The sequence below is a fragment of the Schistocerca cancellata genome, chromosome 3, assembly GCF_023864275.1.
Source record: "Schistocerca cancellata isolate TAMUIC-IGC-003103 chromosome 3, iqSchCanc2.1, whole genome shotgun sequence".
NCBI classification, from domain to species: domain Eukaryota; kingdom Metazoa; phylum Arthropoda; class Insecta; order Orthoptera; family Acrididae; genus Schistocerca; species Schistocerca cancellata.
Window position 1 is genome coordinate 901,616,927 of NC_064628.1, and position 21,742 is coordinate 901,638,668.

The following is a 21,742-nucleotide window of genomic DNA, read 5'->3' on the forward strand; positions in this document are numbered from 1 at the left end:
TGGAACAGGTAACTTGAATCAGCCATCAGTGAGCACTGTCTGGATCTTAATCATTCCATTACTATGAAAAAATGACAGTTCTAGCAGAGACCTGCAAATATTGGGACAGTGTTAGAGAGAGTCAGTAGAAATGAAGGTGACAGAAAACTTAACAAATCATGACACCGGGATCCAAGCCAGTAAAGTCTAGGATCCTCCAGTGCAGTTGCTAACAATGCAACTGTAACAGCAGCAGAAATCAACAAGAATCCCAGATCACTGTCAGGCACAATGAACCAAAAGCAGAATGCCACCTCGCAACCAGGTGCATGTCTCAGGACATTTCTAGTGGAAACAGAACACAGACGATTTGCTCAAAACCAACCATGGAAGACAGCAGGCCGAGTTACAAGGCTATTTGTGAAAACGTTTCTCCAAAAACCATTCACGGCAGGAAACTAGTTGACATGGAATTTCAGCAATGTCCTAACAAGCATTATGGAAACTTTTAAAGTGTTCAAACTTGAGATTGGCTCTGCCTGTTACAACTTCTGTATGGATGCAGACAAATAATGTATTGAGCAAGCAGTGTGGCAGATGACAGAAGCTGCCAAATAAGCCCGCAAAAACAACCATGGCCATATAAAAGGTGGAGGAGGACCTCCTTTTGAATCCGGAAGAACTACTGTATGGGCCAGGGATTGCTGATTAGAGAAGTCGAAGTTAAACATAAATACTTAACATAAAGTTTTAAACACTCTTTTCTCGGAACCATGTTTTCCAAATTGGTGGGAAACAAAAATGATACATATAATTTTCATCTGAATCTGATGCCAACATTCTGAATTAAACTCTGTCGGCATACGTGTCATTTTGCAATATCTTCGAAAGGCTATTTTTGGTACACGCTTCTGTCTCAGTTTTGTGGGTGAAGAAAATAACATTTGTTTCAGCATGTCACCATTTTGTTAGAACTCAGTATCCAATGTATGCTGATAGAAAATGTCTTGTACAAAATTATGATAATATTGTTGCTCTGCTCTCCAGTCCAAAGACTAGTTTAATGCACACTAGTCTGCCTCGTGCAAGCTTCATCATCTCTGAATAAATACTGCAACATAGGCCCTTGCTCTCCCTCCACAGTTTACACCCCCACCCGCATTATACTTTGCTGCAATATAAAACTGGCATTTCCTTGATGCCGCAGAAAGTGTCTTGGGATCAACAAATCCATTCTTTCAGTCAAATTGTGCCATACGTGTATTTTCTCCCAATTCAATTCAGTACCACCTCATTAGTTATGTGGCCTATAGCTAATGCACAGCATTCTTCTATAGAACCACATTTCAAGAGCTTCTGTTCTCTTCTTGTCTAAACTTCTTATCATCCACTTTTCACTTCTGTACAAGGTTACACTCCACAGACTTCCTAACATTTAAATTTGTATTAGATGTTAACCAAGTCACAATTTTCAGAAATATGTTTCCTGATATTGCTAGCCTGCCTTTTTACGTCCCTACTACTTCTGACATTATCATTTTACTGCTCAAATAGCAAAACTCATCTACTTTTAGTGTCTTATTTCTAATTCAATCTGATGTAATTCACCTACATTCCATTACCCCTGGTTTACTTTTGTTGATACTAATCTTGTAACCTCTTTTCAAGACACTATCCATTCTGTTCAACAGCTGTTCCAAGTCTTTTGCTGTCTCTGTCTGTGACAGAATTAAAATGTCATCGGCAAAGCACAAAATTTTTACTGTCTCTCTCTAAGCTTTAATGCCTTCTCAGAATTTTTCTTTTCTTTCCTTAACTGCTTGCTCAATGCGCATATTCAATAACATTGGGACTAGGCTAAGACCCTTTCTCACTCCCTTCTCAACCACTGCTTCCCTTTTATGCCCCTTGACTTTTACAACTGCTGCTTGGTTTCAGTGCAAGCCTTTTCCTTACTGTGTTTTATCCTTACTATCTTCAGAATTTTGAAGCATGTGTTTCAGTCAAAACTGTCAATAACTTTCTCTAAGTCTATAAATGTTATAAATACAGGTTTGTTTACCTTCAGTATAACTTCTAAGATAAGTAGTAGGATGAATATAGCCTCATGCAGTCCTCTTTTTTCCCTGGATCCCAAACTGATCTTCCCTGAGACTGGTTTCTACCAGTTTTTCCATTCTTCTGTAAGTAATCTGTGTCAGTATTTTGAAACCATGACTTAAATTGATGGTTCTGTAATATTCACATACCTCAGCCCTGCTTTATTTGGAATTGAAATTATAACATTCGTCTTGCACTCTGGAACTGTTTTCCTCATCTCATATCTTTCACAACAGGTGGAATAGTTTTAACATTTTTGGCACTCCAAGGACGTCAATAATTCTGAGGGAATCTGTCAAGTATTTCTCGCAATGTATCATCTTCATCTACTTCCTCTTCCCTGTCTATGATATTATCTTCCAAGTTCAATTTGTATGTGCAGCCCGTCTAGATATTTCTTCACCTTTCAGGTTTATCTTCTTTGCTTAGTGCTGGCCTGCCATATGAGCTCTTGATATTCATGCAGTGCGCAGCTGCCCCTCCCCCCCTCCCCCGCCCCCACACCTCCATTCCCCCTTCTTTTCAAAGTGATTACTACAAAAATAGCTCTTTAAATTTCTTATCTGTACTCATTCTTCCAGCTATAACAGGCTTTTCATCAACAGGATGTTTAAATAATATTTATTTTGATTTAATAATTACTACCATTATGTTATGAACATAGCTGTTCAGTACTTTGTGGCTATAATGAAAGTGCAGATAATCTTGAAAGTCCAGTGTGGGCTGTAATTACCACATGGTAGCGAAACTTGATAGATATACGAATGTGTTAACGCAGAACCAACTTATGCTGGAAAACAATTTGTTCCAATTCTGGCCACCAGGTGCAAACCTGGCACTGTACAGCATCTCATCGACATCGTGTGGTGTTCATACTCAACAAACTGTGTAAGGGGCAATTAATAATAATATTGATATTATGCCTTTCTCACTTGTTTGACCATTTCTGCTCATGTACTATGTCTAATTCATAACATATGGAAACATTTCTACACATCTTTCTTGTAGTCACAGTACCAGATTTGCACCTGTTGGCCAAAATTCAAATAAATTTTGTTCTAGTGTAAATCGGTTCTGCATTAATGTTTTAGAATATCTACCAAGTTTCACTGCCATGTAATAATTGGAGCCCACACTGGACCTCTGCGAGCAGCTGCACTTTAATCATAACCATCTGGTACAGTGAATTTAAGTAACTTACTCTTATCATATGAGACTAAATGCTAAAGATTAACAGAGTATTACATATCCATTTATACTTGTCTTGCTTGTTTTCCACTAGATACAACTGAAATTTAAGGTTTTACATACATACCATTGCTGAAAAGATCTTCTCCATCAAATCCTCCAATATTTTCAGAATGTTCATTCATCCCACCAAAAGGATCATTGTTATTTGTTAATGCCTTATTCTGCAAAAATGTTAGAAATTTTCTTACTATTACTAGTTCAATTTACTTACACAAATAACAAAAGTAAACCAATATGTCGTCTGGTTTACATATAACACACAGTAGTTTACACAAAATATTATATCTTTCAATAAAAACAGATAATTTTAGTCCAGAAACACTACATCCTATTCAAACTGATGTTTTGTTATGATTTTACTTTGGAATATTAAAACCCTAAAAAATACAGTTTCATGGTTGCAAGAAGCAAAATACACACACAACAACAATTTGTAACGAGTTATTGTGAACACTTATGGTTTTAGAAAATGAAAACTTTAAACCTCAAGGCTTCATAAGACAAGGTAAGTCCAAATGAGTGCTGTTTTTGTTACTGTCATTATAGTCATCAGTCTAAAGACTCGTTTTATGCATCTCTCCACACTAAGCATTGCTGGTGTAGGGAAACAACTGAAAGACTTGATAGCAAATAAATCACCAGGTCCAGATGGAACTCCTGTTACATTTTACAAATTAAAGAATGGATCCACAAAATTACAGACCAATATCCCTAACATCTGTTGCTGCAGAATCTTTGAACGTATTCTCAGTTCAAATATAATAAACTTTCCTGAGACTGAGAAGCTTATGTCCACAAGTCAACATGGTTTTAGAAGGCATCGCTCATGTGAAACTCAGTTTGCCCGTTTCTCACATGATATACTGCTACGGATGAAGGGCAACAGGCAGATTCCACATTTCGCAATTTCATGAAAGCATTTGACATGGTGCCCCACTGCAGGCTGTTATTGAAGGTACGAGCATAAGTTCACAGATATGTGAGTGGCTCCAAGACTTCTTAAATAATAGAACCCAGTATGTTGTCCTCGACAGAGGGTGTTCATCAGAGACAAGGGTATCATCAGGAGTGCCCCAGGGAGAGTATGATTGGATTGCTGCTGTTCTCTATATACATAAATGATTTGGCAGATGGGGTGGGCAGCAATCTGCAGCTGTTTGCTGATGACAGTGTGGTGTACGGTTAAGGTGTTGAAGTTGAGTGAAGATAGAAGACAACGTTGACAAAATTTCCAGTTGGTGTGATGAATGGTAGCTAGCCCTAAATGTGGGAAAGTGTATGTTAATGCAGTTCAGTATCTGGGCGTAATGTTGCCAAGTGATATGAGATGGAACAAGCACATGAGAACTGGCAGGGAAGGCGGATGGTCAACTTGTCTATTGGGATAATTTTAGGAAAGAGTGGTTCACCTGTAAAGGATTGTTCAGATTGAAGGAAAACATAGAAGCAATTCAGAGACGAGCTGATAGATTTGTTACCAGCAAGTTTGAACACAACATAAGTGTTACAGAGACTCTTTGGGAACACATATGGGAATCCCTGGAGGTAGGACGATGCTCTTTTCGAGAAATACTGTTGAGCAAATTTAGAGAACCGGCATTTGAAGCTGACTGCTGAACAATTCCACTGCCAGGAACATACATTGTGCATAATGACCACGAAGATAAGATATGAGAAATTAGGGTCCCTACAGAGGTATTTTAGACAGTCATTTTTCCCTTGCTCTATTTGTGAGTGGAACAGGAAACCACTTAGTAGTGGTACAGGGTACTCTCTGCCACACACCATACTGTGGTTTGCAGAGTATCGATGATGTAGATCTTGTGCACGCCTAATATTATTAAGATAACTTCCGCACTCTACATCCATTAGACCCTACTAAGTCAGAGCACACACACACACACACACACACACACACACACACACACACACACACACACAGAGAGAGAGAGAGAGAGAGAGAGAGAGAGAGAGAGAGAGCTATCAAACTCTCCATTCATTTAGTCAAGTCATGCCAGAAAGCAAGTAACTACAGGAAAGTGTAGCAAGTGTTGCCTTTAACCCACATATGCCCAGAATTTTTTTTGTTTCATGGTGTTGTATGATTTTCACATGTAACAACAGATAACAACTGCAGCAGTTATTTGTAGTTGCAGTTCGCAATGAGGTTTTCGCAGTGGAACAACAATGACCCCATGGGGACCCATTGGGCATATATGGGTTGCATTCAACTTTGTACAGATCACAAAATGGTGAACATTATTCATGCGTAGTTTTATATCAGTCCATGTGAACAGGGAGAAGGTAATTCAGTTCCTAGACTGTTCACTAAAACATACCACACCTAATCAAAAATTTTATAATTTCTGTATGTTGCTAAGAATATGCACATTTTCTTAGCTTCTACCTGAATCATGGTTTCAGTTTATATACAGATCGCATCACAGAAGGAAACAATTTGTATCACAGTGTGCCTTCGAAAGTGCAAAACTTCCGTGACACAGAAATTTTCAATGTTTGTCAAAATATAACACCTGGTGCAAGTCAGATAAAACAGCAATGTAGGACATTTTGAATGTAAAAAGTAGCTTGGGAGCAGGTTACTGTGAATGTGTATGTCTCTCCACAGTGACAATGCAGAATGTATACATCAAGGGTTCATCCAAACTACACTGAAGTTCATTTATGAAGATTCTAAACAACCGAAGATGTCTAATGTTACTGTTTACAAGACACACTGACCATTTTGTCTTTTGACAACATGAACTGAGTAGCTCATGAACTAGTCTGCATTTGCGAACACAGTGAAGTTATGGGCTTTTTCCCTTCACTGTAACACTGCAGTTAAATATTCTTTTCCCCACTGGATGTGGAATTAAACTGACAAAGAAGGTGGGGCATGACATATCAGCTGCTATGAAACTTCCTGGCAGATTAAAACTGTGTGCCGGACTGAGACTCGAACTCGGGACCTTCGCCTTTCGCGGGCAAGTGCTCTACCATCTGAGCTACCGAAGCACGACTCACGCCCGGTCCTCACAGCTTTACTTCTGCCAGTAAGTTTCATATCAGCGCACACTCCGCTGCAGAGTGAAAATCTCATTCTGGAGTTTGGTGAGAATTTTGAAGGTGATGCAGAAATGTCGTTGGCTTCCACTACTGAACTGTGTTTGACCATGGCATGGGATGTTATATATGCCACAGATATCATCCCAGTAGAGGTTTACATTTTGTAACTTGTGCAGAGCTATAGAGGAATTACCCTGTAATAACGATGTCATAAGATATTACGAAAGATTACAGTGAAGAGACTATAAATAATGATAGAACACCAGTTTAAGGAAGAACAACTGACCTCGTTTTTGCCATTAGGCAACTAATGGAAAAGGGAAAAATCTGATTGTAATGTAACAAATTATTTAGGGATAAAGGAGAAAACTCACCTAAAGGCAGAAGCGCTGCATTGTCGCACCTAACCAACTACATTATAACCCACAACTACTTCACTTTTGAAGGGAAGATACCGTATTTACTCGAATCTAAGCCGCACTTTTTCTCCGGTTTTTGTAATCCAAAAAACCACCTGCGGCTTAGAATCGAGTGCAAAGCAAGCGGAAGTTCTGAAAAATGTTGGTAGGTGCCGCCACAACTAACTTCTGCCGTCGAATATATGTAACGCTGCACGGGCATGCTTTGTAGGCACAAAGATAAATACTGGCGCCAAAACCTCTGCTTCAGTAAAAAAAAAAAAAGGGTGGAAGGCGAGCTTTTTTCTCCGCCCCGAGTTTCGACCACTGCATTTTCATACATTATTCAACGGATTAAATACAAATTCCGTATTGTTCATCTTCGAATGTAGCAGAATTTCAATTTACTACGAAAATCCAACTGGCAAGACTGTTTGGGACGTTTGTCAATATGGCCAACTCTACGTTCTGAATTTTTTCCTACCTGTGAGAAGAGATGGTTTCTAATAGGAACCTGATGAAATGTGAATCACATGCAGTATTCTCTTCACCATAAGAATAATACGAATATAAACATTTTGCCATGTATTCTTTCGTGTTTGCTGCTATCTCATTTAAATCCTGTCTGCCTAATAAACTACGAAACTAGAGTGAGACAACAGCAAACGCGGAAGAATATACGTATCGTTTCATCTTTATATTCGTATTATGCCTAATAGTGATACAGTCAGAAATGAAGCACGGCAACTGACTAGATTTTTAAATCTAAGATGACTAATTTCTGTACAGAATTTGATGTACTAAAGAAGCGGCCGCAAAGATTTTCAAACGGAGAAAAATTTTCGCCTAACTCTCGTTCAGAACTATGTTCTATCATACGCAGTCTGTTATTTGGTTCTTGTTGATCATTATCAAAGAAAGCAGCAGTGTAAGTAACAACAAATAGCAGTCTCTTGCCGTTGTTTCGCCGCGAGCGGCGACAGGCCGTAAACACGGACTACCAGAATGCGACAAACAATGCATGACGCAGTACAGTAATGCATTTTCAGCTTAGAGTGACGTAAACACCTATAACAAAGAAAACGGCACTTATCAGATCAAAGCAAAATAACCAATTGATTCAAACCAGACGAAGCACGTGAAAAGGGGAAGGGTACCCGTATAAATACGGACGGAGCGCCTGACGCATAGCAATGGCTACCTGGTAAAGCTTAACTGCTAAGCTTACGACTCGAACCAAACTACTGTAGCTGCATCGTCATTCATTCGACCTAAATTGTGTCTCATATTACAATGGACCAACTTTGTTTCGATTTGGAGATGCGGCCTAAAACTTTTTTCTCCCCTTGAATTTCGAGTCTCATATTTCAGGTGCGGCTTAGATTCGAGAATTTTTTTTCCCATTATTTCGAGTCTCATTTTTCAAGTGCGGCTTAGATTCGAGTAAATACGGTACACAAACAAATTCGTGGCACAGCCACTGGCACCCGCATGGCACCCTCCTATGCCAACCTCTTCATAATCCAGGTAGAGGAAACATTCCAAGCTTCTTAAAACCCCAAATCCCTGGTCTGGTTCGGGTTTATTGATGGCATCTTTATAATCTGGACCCAAGGCCAGGACACCTTATCCTTATCCCTACACAATCTCAACACCTTCTCTCCCATCCATTTCACTTGGTGCCCCTCTGCCCATCGTGCCACCTTTCTAGATGTTGATCTCCTCCTCTCAGATGGCTCCATCCACACCTCAGTCCACATAAAACCCACCAATCACCAACAGTACCTGCACTTTGACTGCTGCCACCCCTTCCACACAAAATTCCTCCCATCCACCCTGGCCACCCTTGGCAGACACATCGGTAGTGATGTGATGAGAACTTCCTTGCCCAGTATGCTGAAGGCCTCACTCCTTCACCAGGGCTTTGATTATTTATCATCATGCCCTGAAATGAGGGACATCCTACTCAAGATACTTCCATCCCCTCATAAAGTGGTGTTTTGCCACCCACCCAACCTCCACAACATCCTAGTCCAGCCCTATGCCACTCCTACACCCAATCCCCTGCCACAGGGATCATACACTTATGGAATATCCAGATGCAAGACCTGGCCTATCCACGCACCCAGCACCTCCTCCTACTCCAGTCCCGTCACAGACTTATCCTATCCCATCAGAGGTTGGGCCAACTGTGAAAGCAGCCATCTTATACACCAGCTCTGCTGCAACCACTGCCATGGCATTTTACATTGGTATGACAACCAACCAGCTGTCAACCACATTACATGGCCTCCATCAAACTGTTGCCAACGACAAGGTGGACCACACAGTGGCACAACATGCAGCAGAGCACAACATGCGAGATTTCAATGGCTGCTTCACAAACCGTGCCATCTGGATTCTCCCCATCACCACCAGCTTTCCTGAGCTGCGCAGATGGGAGCTATCCTTAAAGCTCATCCTTCACTCCCGTAACTTCCCCAGCTTAAATGTAAGGTCAAGCCTCACCAAACAGTGTGTGAGTGAGAGAGAGAGAGAGAGAGAGTGTGTGTGTGTGTGTGTGTGTGTGTGTGTGTGTGTGTGTGTGTGTGCGCGAGCACTTTTTGCATGTTTCTCCAACATGCTTAACCAAGGAATTGCATTCTGAAAACTAGCAAAGTAAAGCTCTGTACCTTTTGTGCGTGTATATGTCAATGACATAGCACTTCTGTCTTTAGGTGAGCCGTCTCCTTTATTCTTAAATAATTTGTTATTCTTAACCAGAACTTTCCACACAATATGATTATAGCATTTTTAGATATAGAAAAAGCCTCTGATAATGTTCCAATGACCAAAATATGGCAGTGACTGCATAATCTAGATGTTTAAAGCTCTCCAATTTGAGACCCAATTGCTAACAAAAACTGTGACAGCAGTACAAAGTAAGAAGTGGCAAATCAGATATGTTCCAAACAAACAGAGGCATATGAGGTAGTTCACAATCTGTACTACTTTTCATTGCACTACTGGATGTAATTGTCAAAGAAATTAAAGCTGTAGATTCTGGAGATCTCAATGCATTTGTCTTTGCAGGGGATGTTGCCATCTGAGGGGACACAGGGAGGGAAAAAGGGGGCAGAGAGAGAGAGAGAGAGAGAGAGAGAGAGAGAGAGAGAGAGAGAGAGAGAGAGAAATGGGACTTGTATCGCTGTACTAACAAATTTAATGAGTACAAGCAAGAAGAAAATAGTAGCAATGAAATTGAGCACCGACTAATATATGGTCAAACTTCATGAAGAAAAGATTGAAAGTGTATGAAGCATCAGCTATCTTGGAAGTTTTGTATCAAACCATGGGAATGCTAAGTTAGAAGTTCAAAACAGAACGTTAAAAGGCTGCATGTTGTTATAGGAATAAAGCAGTTCTCGTAGAAGCCAAACCGAACATGTTCAAATAACACCTTCCGCCAGTCACAACAAACAGCTTGGAAATCTGTGTGTTAACAGAACAAGACATCAGCAAACTACAAGCTCATGAAATGAAATTCTTATGATCTACTGTACAAAAGACAATATTAGGTCTGTTCAGAAAATTCCACAACATTCATAAATACACGTCAATGGTGCATGGGAGCAAAAGGCGGTTGGCATCCCTGCACACACTTGTGTTTAATATGTAACTGCTCTAAGTTTCATTGCTGTATGTCTTTTAGTTATTGTTCAGTGATGTGTTCAGTAGAACATTGCATCGCACAATTTGTGAATTTTGAGATGACAGAGTTAAGAGGAGCAACGCACCTGCATTAAATTCTGTGAGAAACACAAGAGAACCTTTACACAGACACACCAAATTATGCAGGAAGCCTGCGGCGATGAGTGCTTAAGCCATACTCGGTGTTATAAATTGTTCACATTGTTTAAAAATGGCTGGATGGAATTTAAAGATGACTCTCGTTCCAGACACCCTTCGACATTTACCAAGAACGATCATGTCAGGAACATCAACAAAGCTGTCCTTGTCAGTTGAAGACTGACTGACTGAGAAACTGCAGAGGAATATAACATTTCAGTCGGATCATGTCAAGAAATCCTGACACAGCATCTTGGAATACATCGCATTGCTGCCAAGTTCTTCCCATGGCTCACGCGTCAAGACCAGATAGACCTTCACCTCACAATCTTTGAAGAGCTTTTGGATCACAAATTCATGTCCCAGGGACACACTGTTAATCAAAAGTGCTATCGGAAAGTGTTGCGATGCCTGTGAGAAAATGTGAAAAGGAACCAGCTCAAAATATGGTGAGGCAATTCATGGCTTTGCATCACGATAATGCACCTGCATATTCATCCCTTTTGGTGTGTGACTATTGCTCAGAAAAGTAAATCAGTGTGGTACCTCAACCTCCACACTCTCCAGACCTAGTGCCTGCAGACTTTTTTTTTTTTATTTCCAAAGTTGAAAACCTCGTTGAAAGGATGAAGATTTGCGACAACAGATGAGATAAAAGAAAATTTGCAGATGGCAATTTGCGCAATCCACAAGAGGCATACTAAGACTGTTTCTGGAAGGGTAAACATCATTGGGAGTGGTGTATCAATTGGGAGAAGAGTATTTCAAAGGAGACCATGCACAATAAGTGAAAGGTAAGTACAGAAAAACTTTGTGGACCAAGTTCCAGAATTTTTTGAACAGATCACGTACGAGACCAAATTAGGAATAAGTGTATTATGAATGATATGCTAGTGATTTCACTATGGGGGCAGGGATTACACACTGCCAATTGAAAAAGGCTTGGGCCTATACAAAGGATGCAAGGGATTTGAACCCCTAGACATTGCTTGGAAATGACACTACATGGAAGGGGACCTATTGGATGTCCCAGAAGATGGCTAGACCAAATAAATGAAGACAATCAGCCAGCAATAGCATTGCAAGATGTAAAAAGAGAGGGAGCTTATAATGACAGGAAGTGATAGAGGCATGATATCCATAAAAGTCCTACCTAGCTCACTGGAAAGATACCCAGATGATGATGACATTAAATCTCATCCAAAAATTACCATACAATCAAAATTGCAACTTCTGCAATTAAAATTAAACTTACTGTTTGACATACTGTATGTTAAATTGAAATGATAAAAAAAAAAAATAAAAAAATAAAAATAAAAATAAAAACGAAAGTCAAATAGGTTTAATCCTTGATAAGGAATTAGAGTGGCAGGACAGTTATACTGCCAATAACATAGATGACAAATATAATGCTGTCCTTAAGACATTTCTCATGCTCTTTGAGAGTTGCTTTCCATTAGAATGTTTTAAACAGTGTACAAGCAGTACAAGGCAACCTGGGTGGCTGACTTGTGGTATGAGGGTATCATGTAGAACAAAGCGGGAATTATATCAAAATGTTAGAAGTAGTCATAATCAAGCTACAGTAGCCCATTACAGATAGTATTATAAGGTGCTTAAAATGTTATTAGGAAGGGAAAGTGTATGTGGTACACAAACAGAATAACTAATTCACAGGATAAAATTGAAACCATATGGTCAGTTTTGAAGGAAGTGTCTGGTCAGCAGCACAAGGTCGGTGACATAAAGTCAGTTCGCAGTAATAATATTTCTGTTACTGATAAGTCATATATATGTAAAGTATTTAACAATCATTTTCTGAGGATTGCTGGTGAGTTAAATAAAGACTTAATTTCTGCAGGGAATCATCTAACACTCTTGGAAAATGCCTTTCCGAGAATGATGTCTGAAATACCACTCTGTGATACTGACAAGGGAGAGACTGAGTCACTAATTAAATCACTAAAGACTACGGACTCTCATGGATATGATGGAGTGCCTAGCAGAATATTAAAGTACTGTGTTGCACATGTTAGCCCTGTACTTAGCCATATTTGTAATTTTTCCTTTAGGAATGGTCAGTTTCCTGAATGTTTAAAGTACTACTCAGTAGTAAGCCGCTTTATAAAAAGGGAGAAAGGAATTACGTAGACAAGTTCAGACCTATTTCTATGCCATCAGTGTCTGCTAAAGTTACTGAAAAGGCTGTGTATGTAACGATAACTGATCATTTTATGTCGCATAATTTGCATAATTTTTAATGAAATATACAGTTCAGATTTAGAAACTTGTTTAACAACTGAAAATGTTATATTCTCTTTTCTTTGTGAAGCACTGGATGGATTAAACAAAAGGTTTTGAATGCTAGGCGTTTGATTGTGCTGATCACAAAATATTGCTTCAGAAGTTGGACCATTACGGAATACAGGGAGTAGCTCACAATTGGTTCACCTCTTACTTTAACAACAGAGAGCAACAGGTCATTATTCACAGTGTTGAGAATGGCTGTGACGTGGGGTCTGAGTGGGGTACGGTCAAATGGGAGGGTGCCTCAGGGATCAATTTTGGGCCCCCTCTGGTATTACAGGTGATTCCAAAATATTTCTGTTTGCTGATGACACTAGCTTGGTAGTAAAGACTGTTGTGTGAAACATTGGCTCTGTTTCAAATAGTGCAGTTCATAACATATGTTTATGGCTCGTAGAAAATAGACTAATGCTAAATCACAGTAAGACTAAGTTTTTATAGTTTCTAACACACAATTCAACAAAACTTGACATTTTAATTTCACGGAATGGGCATACGATTAGTGAAACTGAACAGTTCAAATTTCTACGTGTTCAGGTAGATAGGAAACTGTCGTGAAAAGCCCACAATCAGGATCTCATTCAAAGACTTAATGCTGTCATTTTTACTATTCGAACAGCATCTGAAGTGATTATTTGACACAAAAATTAGTCTACTTTGCTTACTTTCATTCGCTAATGTCGTATGGTATTGTATTTTGGGGTAACTCTTCCCATTCTCAAAGGATATTTTTGGCTCAGAAACGGACAGTTCGGGCAATAAGTGGTACAAGTTCGTGAAAAATCTGGTCGACCCCTGTTCCCTAGTCTGGGTACTTTGACATTGCCCTCAATATATATTTACTTTACTGTTGTTTCTTCTTGGCAATATCAGCTTATTCCCAAGAATTAGCAGCTTTAACTCAGTTAATACTCGACAGAAATCCAATCTGCATTCGGATTGCACTTCCTTATCCCTTGTACAGAAAGGTGTGCAATATGCTGCTGCATCCACTTTCAATAAGCTATCACAAGAATTGAAAAATCTTAGCAGTAATCCACGCGCTTTCAAATTGAAACTGAAGAGTTTCCTCATGGGTCAATCCTTCTATTCTGTCGAGGAGTTCCTTGAAAAATTACGCTAATTCGTATGTTATATTGTTGATGAGTGTACTTAAACTTATGACTTGACTTTCTTTGGATTCATAAACATTTTGTCTGTTGTTATTTTTATGCTGTAATTTCATGTTGTGACGCATTCCATGATCTTTTAAGATTTGCTCCTCAATTTGGTCCTATCGAACTAGATGTGTAAATAAATAAATTTACAATATTCCAGTTTGAAAGCCAATAGCCACAGCATCGTGCACTTAGACTTAAGACTTCGACACACTGAAGTTCACATGGGTTAAAGACTTCAAGCTTTAATCCGACTATACAGCGAGAATAGATGATAAGAAATGGATCGTAATGTAAAGAATTACTGAATACGTTGAACATATTACAGACTGCTCAGACAGCTATGACAAAGAACTGTAAAATCTCTCTCGGATTTTGAATTCTGGTATGATCAACGATACCTTACAGGAATTGGCAGAAACAAATGTGAAACTAATAACCTAATATGCATACAAATAGAATGGGTACTGTATGGATCTTGAGACTAAATCATTTAAGCTAAGTGCTTCAATAACAAAACAAGGCTGGGGAGCTGCCGCTTGAAAGTTTGAACACCTGAACTACTATCAGGAACACAATTTAAATTTAACTTCAGCTCATAAATTAATATAATAATGATCCACACCTGTTCAACAGGACTGTTGTCATTTCCACCACAAATTCTTAAGTACTCAGGATCTCTGAATTCAGGTTTAATATTCAGTGAAGTGTCCACAACAGTAGAAGTATCTCCTGCTGTTATAGCTGTATCATACATCGCAATTGCATCATTCATTTGTCGATGCTGCTCTTGGAGATGAGTAATCTTTGCTTTTACCTGAAAATTTACAAACAATATTTATATCATACAATTTTGCACAGGTCCAATGTAGAAACAGAATTTTATTTTATAATAATAAAAGCCTGTCATCTCAGTGTGTACAAAGTTTTGAATTTTATACTCATTCAAGTAACAAACATTTTTACATTTATTTATTTGTTTATTTACTTGAGTGAGAAGCTGTATAAAACTGTACTGTACAATATTTAGCTGCATACTGCACTGTTCATTTGGAATCTCGTTCATTTACACACAAAGGTCACCTAAAAATTTGAGAAACTACTGCAAATACCTCATTTTCTTATAGCTTGCTCTCCATTTCTTACAACTTATGCTCCTTGAAAATATATGCACTGATGTATCCTCAGTAACCACGTAGTGATGGTCCTATGGGCTTCATGGTAAAGTTGAACACTTCACAAGCAAACATAATTGCTTCTAGGGACTCAAAGCAATGCCCATGGGTGGGTGAAAAAGTTTAAAGAGGCATATCTGCTCTTTAAGGTGAATGTAGCCTACTTCAGCAAATACTTGTGTTTTAAACAACCTTAACAAAGCATACTCTAGCATACCGATCTTTGGTTCTTGCCCTACCTTCTTCAAGTGTTGCAGTTACAAAATTCCTACCCCGAAGTAAAGAAAGTGGGCATCAATCTGTTGCCCACACTCCTCGATTTCTTAAGGGGGGTAGGACGTCAAACGGGCTGACTTCGAGAAGGAGAGGCACCACAGGACATTTTAAATTGCACTGTCTATACTTTTACAAATAATTCATGAAACTTTGTCAGCATGACCAGGAAGGATTCAAGATTCACACTCATAGCAGTGGAAGTTCAAAAACATGAAAAAATAATATTTTTTAAATGTGAAATTTCATGATTTTTTCACTTACTGTTGGCTGCGTTTGTTGCTATAGGTACACTTTTCTTCATAAGTATGAGAGATTCTTCGATGAATTTTGTACAGATTACAAACCATACTTACAGGTGTATGAAACTCAAGAATTTATTTAATCTGTGGAAAAATGAATAGGCTGTTACGTTTTAAACTTAGTGTTTAGAGAAAACTCGAATTTTATAGTTAATTATCTCAATTTTTACCACAGTTTTTAACAGATTTGGGAAATTCTAGACTTTCATACACCTGTAAGTATGGTTTGTATGCTGTGCAAAATTCATCGAAGAATCTCTCTTACTTATGAAGAAAAGTGTACCTACGGCAACAAATGCAGCTAATACCAAGTGAAAAAATTATGAAATTTCACATGTAACAAAAATTTGTTTTGTTATATTTTTGAACTTCCTCTGCTATGAGTGTGAATCCTGAATCCTTCCTGGTCATGCTAACAAAGTTTTATGAATTTATTTGTAAAAGTATAGACAGTGTAAATTAAAATGTCCTGTGGTGTCTCTCCTGCTCCAAGTCGGCTCGTTTCACATCCTGCCCCCCTTAATGTCCTTTAACCACATATTTATAATTATTATAAAATGTTCCACAGTGGGCTCATTATGAAGAATAATTGCCTTATTTGCTGCGAGTGGCACACACTTTCTGTGTATCGCTACTCCCAGCATTATAACAGTAAATTTTACTATGACTTGCATTGCTAGTTTGTCAACAAACTGCTTGTCAAATTGAACATAAATTTGTGTGATTACATCTTTGGTAAACATCGATGGCGCACTCCACTGTTTCACATGAACAATCATCCATCTAAGTTTCATGGGAACATCAGCAGTCTACTTCCATCCCCCATTCATGTTTCTTATGTCCAAACAGAACCATCTGATACATATTTCAGAAAACAAACAATAAACTAAGCCCTGAAGTGTGTCTTATTTTTAAAATTCCTCTATGTAGTTTGGTAATACATTCTGACATGATAATTTGGTTTCTTGATTTGTAAACTGTGGACTATTTTCAATAATTTCCACACACACACACACACACACACACACACACACACACACACACACACACACACAGAGAGAGAGAGAGAGAGAGAGAGAGAGAGGATTCACATATACAACAGTCCACAATTAGGTTCAGAATGATTGGTTCCTTACAGTTACCTCTGCAACCTGATACAAAAACAATATATTTACAAGAATAATGCAAGAAGACCGAAAAGCAAAAGGGTGGATATACCTGGCTAATTTGTAGTTGTGTATCTTGCAAATTTTTTGTCAGATTGTCAAGCTGATTCCTAGAATCCTTTTGTTGCTGCTCTAATCTTGCTTCTTCCTGTTTCAGACCTTCCAGTTCCTGCTTCTTTGAATTCAGTTCTTCTTCTTGCGCTTTGAGGCTCATTTCCTGCTCATCTGCTTGACGTCTCAAGTTATCAACCTGTAGGACAATATAATAATGTTATGTCATTACAGAGATATAGATTGCTCTATTAAATGTGAAGAAAAAAATATACAATGGAATAAGAGTGAGACTTGTGATAACTGATAACTGACATAGTTATAAACTAAAAAATAAAAATTTAGCTGTGTACATAACCTTCCATTTTAAGCAATGTATACAATCCTTACAGATCCAAATACATTAAGTAAGTTCCAGGAATAAATTTTCTTCTTAATATATTTTTCTTTTTGGCTGCTACCACTGAGAACACCTTTTATAACCCATGGGTCTAACTCAGTAGAATATTCTGTTATGAGGACATTAACAATCTTTGTGCATGCCCGTCACGATATGGTACGGCATAAAACAATGAGTCACTGGTCTGATACATGTAGGTAAGAGTTAGGAAAAATCTGCTTTCAACTATTCGTTTGACACATTTTACTTATCAAACCAATAATCATCACTGTTGATGCAGATGATGATGATGATGATGATTATGATTTCATCATCATCAGGTACTGCCAATAAGCTGCGTAGGACGTTTTCAAATTATTTGCTTCAATCTGCTTGCCTTCGTTGATTTCTTCCCTCACCACAGCATATCTCTCCTTTCTTTTGAGGTCTTCTTTAATTTGGCCCAGGCACCCCATTTCTTGGATGAAACATGCCTTTCCAAATAGTGACAGGGAAATAGCTTAAACAGTATCTGTTCTCCTGAACCAAAGCACTTCAATCTCACTGTACTCAGCCTTACCTTTCACGCTCATTTCCACTTGCAGGTTCCCCTGATGTGCTCATTTCTGCTCTTGTCTTTTGGAGAGCAGATCTAAGTAATTTCATTTGATAAGTTAATAACTGATTACGTGCCTTTTGGTTATGACACACTTCTCCAAACTGTAAGACATGATGGGCAGAAGGAAAGTTTTGAACATAGTGTGCTTAGCTCTTAGAGTACTGTCCATATTCAAGACAAGTCTTTGCACTAAATGGAAGAGTTTGGATACTTGACTATCATGTTAAAAACCTTAAAATTGGCACTCATCACTTGCCTCAATACTACCAAGATATGTGAAATTATTCACATTCAAAAAATTGGTTATTCAGAGTGAGAGTTTTAGTCATCTGCATTACAACTGTCTTGTTTTTGCTAACAGTTAAGCTGAATTCTTTGAAGTTTTGGCTAGCACTATGCAATGCATAGGTTTGCTTATGCTCATAAAAACATGTCTCACCATTAATAGTACGAGATACAAATTCCTTGTAGATATATGCAACTATCTTTTGCTCATAACTCTGTGAGAAATAGGGAAATCAGTATTATAATTTTTTTTCCTACAACTCCTAGATATGATGCATTTCAATGATCATCTTCAGATTTTTTTTACACAAAGAAAGACATAAATCAGCCATGTACTTCACTACTTATGTGGGACCAACATTTTCATTTTTTTTCTGAAAATACAAAGATCTGCTGAAAAAAATGGCATCATAAATTTTTATGCATTTTTTGCTGTGTTTTGTTACCTATTACATCATTAATTAGCAGCTAATGTGTTCCCCCCAAAAATAATTGACATGTCTAGCTACAGCATTTCATCTGCCACCATACATGCTTTTTATGACATGTTGACATTTCATAGAAACTTCTGCAAGCAGAATTATATCACATTCTTGGCACATACTGTGGGAGCATTAAATTTACTTACATTACCACTTTCCTTTCCAACATTTAGCAAATTAGTTGAAACAGCAGAGTGCAGATTCTCTTATCAACTTAAATGTATTTGGAAATTTGGGTCAATTGCAGAAATTATGGAACCAACTTAAAGCCTACTTTTAAAGTTGATATCTGAAATTTAGTTAATATCACTGGTCAGTGTACACTATCTTCTACTGGATATGTGATACGGGGTTAAATATAGGCATTACTTATGCCAATACACATTCCTGAGAATAATTTGGCACTAACAACATATGAAGCTCTGTTGAAAGCTATGCATTTTAGAGCTTGCAGCTGCAGCAATGATTTTGTCAGCATAGACACGGCTAAAAATCTGAACATCTTTCATGATAGTGTCTCTTTTTACAGATAATATGCTGTATATGAAAATTAAAAATCTGATAACATCACAGTTTATAATGCTGTAACATATAAGAAGAATAAATTTCAAAAAAGGAATACGTTTGAATGTAAATAACTAGAAAAATTCAACAAATGTTAGTACTATGATTAAAAGACAAATACTGACAACACTACAGTAGTGGTATAGTCACCAAAACAAGTTTTTATACATTAACAACTGTTAGAGTGGAAATTATGTTAGTAACATTTATTTTTACAAATTAATGCTGTTATATCTCCATCCATGCTTTGCAAACAGCTGTGACACATATAGCAGATGGCACAACCTATTGTACAACTTTGTAGGGTTTCTTACTGTTCCATTCACATATTAAGTGGAAGATGAATACCTGCTTAAATGCCACAGTGTGCACAGTAATTAGTCTAATCTAGTCTTTGCCACTCTAAGACAGTGATAAGTAGGAGGCTACAATGTATTCCCAGATTCTGCACAACTGGTTCTTTGAATTTTTTAACTAAGTCTTCACAGGATAGTTAGCACCTGTCTCCCAGTGTCTGCAGTTTTGGTTTTTCAGCATTTCTGTCTCTCTCCAGTGCGCTATAGCTATAACAATTTCTGCTGCCATATTTCACAACCATCCTTGAAATCTCAACTATTATGTAACAGTCTTTGCAACACAATCTGATTTTGAGCCCACGAAATTCTCAAACTGGGGATAACCCATAAACATTTACAAACAAACAATGGGCATGGCGCGAACACAGGTGAGCAATTCCGCTCTTATTCTGGCAAGTTGCTTGTGAACAACCTAAAATGAAATTCTGGTTCAACAATGTTCTGTTTTTGAGAAAACTATCGCTAAAGATCATGCCGTACAACTGCTTCAGAATTGATGGGACTGATAGATGATTGGAAATTGAGCATTTACATCAGCACATTTGGGGTCTGCAAAGACATTTTTTTCTAGAAATCGAGGAAAGAAACTTTTTTTACTGCAGATTCTGTCACCATAAGATATCTGCTGTTAAACAAAACCATCACTGGTATAGGGACCAAGGCGTCTGGGTGTGGAGCGGAGAATTCCAGAATCTTCCGAAAGAAAGATGTAGTTACACGAAGATTCCATTCACTAGATGTTCCTGATACCACAAGTATATTTGCTTTGAATGTTTATATTGTAGGTAATTCAGGACATGGAACAGAGTGAGCGAAAGAGAGATCGTAAATCGACCAGGATTACATTTTTAATTCTTTACTGATCCATACTGTTTGGAAAATTTACTCGCCTACCTTATTATTCCCTATTCGTTCACTTACCTTATTAACCCTCCTATACCTACCAATTTTGAAATGGAAAATACACAACACTCCACACCTAGACCTCTTGATCACTGCATTAGGAGCAGTTTTATTTAACTGTGCATACCTTGTGGGTACTTAAGCTGCAGTCAAGAAAGTTTCTTTCCTTGATTTCCAGGAAAATAGGTGTTTGTAGACTCATACGTATTAATTAAAAATGCTCAGTTTTCAAGTATCTATCGATCCTGTCAATTCCGAGTCGACTGCGCATCATGAACTTTAGGGGTAATTTCTCAAAAACCAGGGGTTGTGCAGCAAAATACCTAACAGTATTTCATTTTATGATGTGCACCAGTGACCTGCTGAATAATGGTACCTGAATTGGTTGGCTCTCTGAGGACTCTCCCTTGTGAATATACAAAACTTGTACAAAGTTTAATTTCTTGATCAAAAACTCTGGTTGCAAGAACGCTTTGTATTATGTTCCTCAAACTCCCTCCCCTTACATATCTACAGCAATCACAAAACTCTTCTGAACAATTTCACAAATCAATTTTATCACTTTACTGTGTAAGTACTGAAGAAATACAGTATAACGAATCTGATGGAAATTTATTGCTACTGTTTCTGTACTACATTTGTAATTTTGTTGATGACAAAGTAACAGCATTCGAATTTTTTCCTTTCACTCTCTGTAAAGTATGTAATGAAATTATGACTGTGGCTCACTGAACAGAAATTCTGAATATTTAAAAATGCTACCTTATGCCCACCCCCACCCCCACCCAACCTTCTCTCTCTCTATTATTATTCAACAATAAAGACACAAACTAAACTAGTGTGTGTATCTACAATTACTTTAAGCTACAACTACATCTGCCACAGCATTTAAAAAATAAAAATCTATTACCTGGGCTTGCTCTTCTTCCAATGCCTGCTTGATGTCATTAAGTTCTTTCTCTACAGATGTTTTCTAAGCAAAATTAAAATAAAAGCAAACATAATATGAATATAAAATACCATGCTTGGCCAAGTCAATATAATAACACATTACAAGAAATAAAAATACTGCAAAATTGTATATATGGTTTGCAAATT

General features: G+C 37.9%; 1 protein-coding gene across 4 annotated transcripts in view; it reads right to left on the bottom strand.

Moving 5' to 3' along the window:
* LOC126175977 (epidermal growth factor receptor substrate 15-like 1) overlaps positions 1 to 21,742 on the bottom strand; it is a 211,078-nt gene that overhangs the window by 103,363 nt on the left and 85,973 nt on the right. For 3 of the 4 annotated variants that reach the window (XM_049923083.1, XM_049923080.1, XM_049923084.1), the window contains exons 11-14: positions 21,555 to 21,617; positions 17,058 to 17,255; positions 14,715 to 14,906; positions 3,395 to 3,491 (exon numbers count right to left, since the gene is read on the bottom strand). In XM_049923083.1, coding sequence (XP_049779040.1) covers positions 3,395 to 3,491; positions 14,715 to 14,906; positions 17,058 to 17,255; positions 21,555 to 21,617 — 550 coding nt within the window. The remainder of the gene's footprint in view (positions 1 to 3,394; positions 3,492 to 14,714; positions 14,907 to 17,057; positions 17,256 to 21,554; positions 21,618 to 21,742) is intronic. The other variant, XM_049923082.1, reaches the window with a different exon arrangement.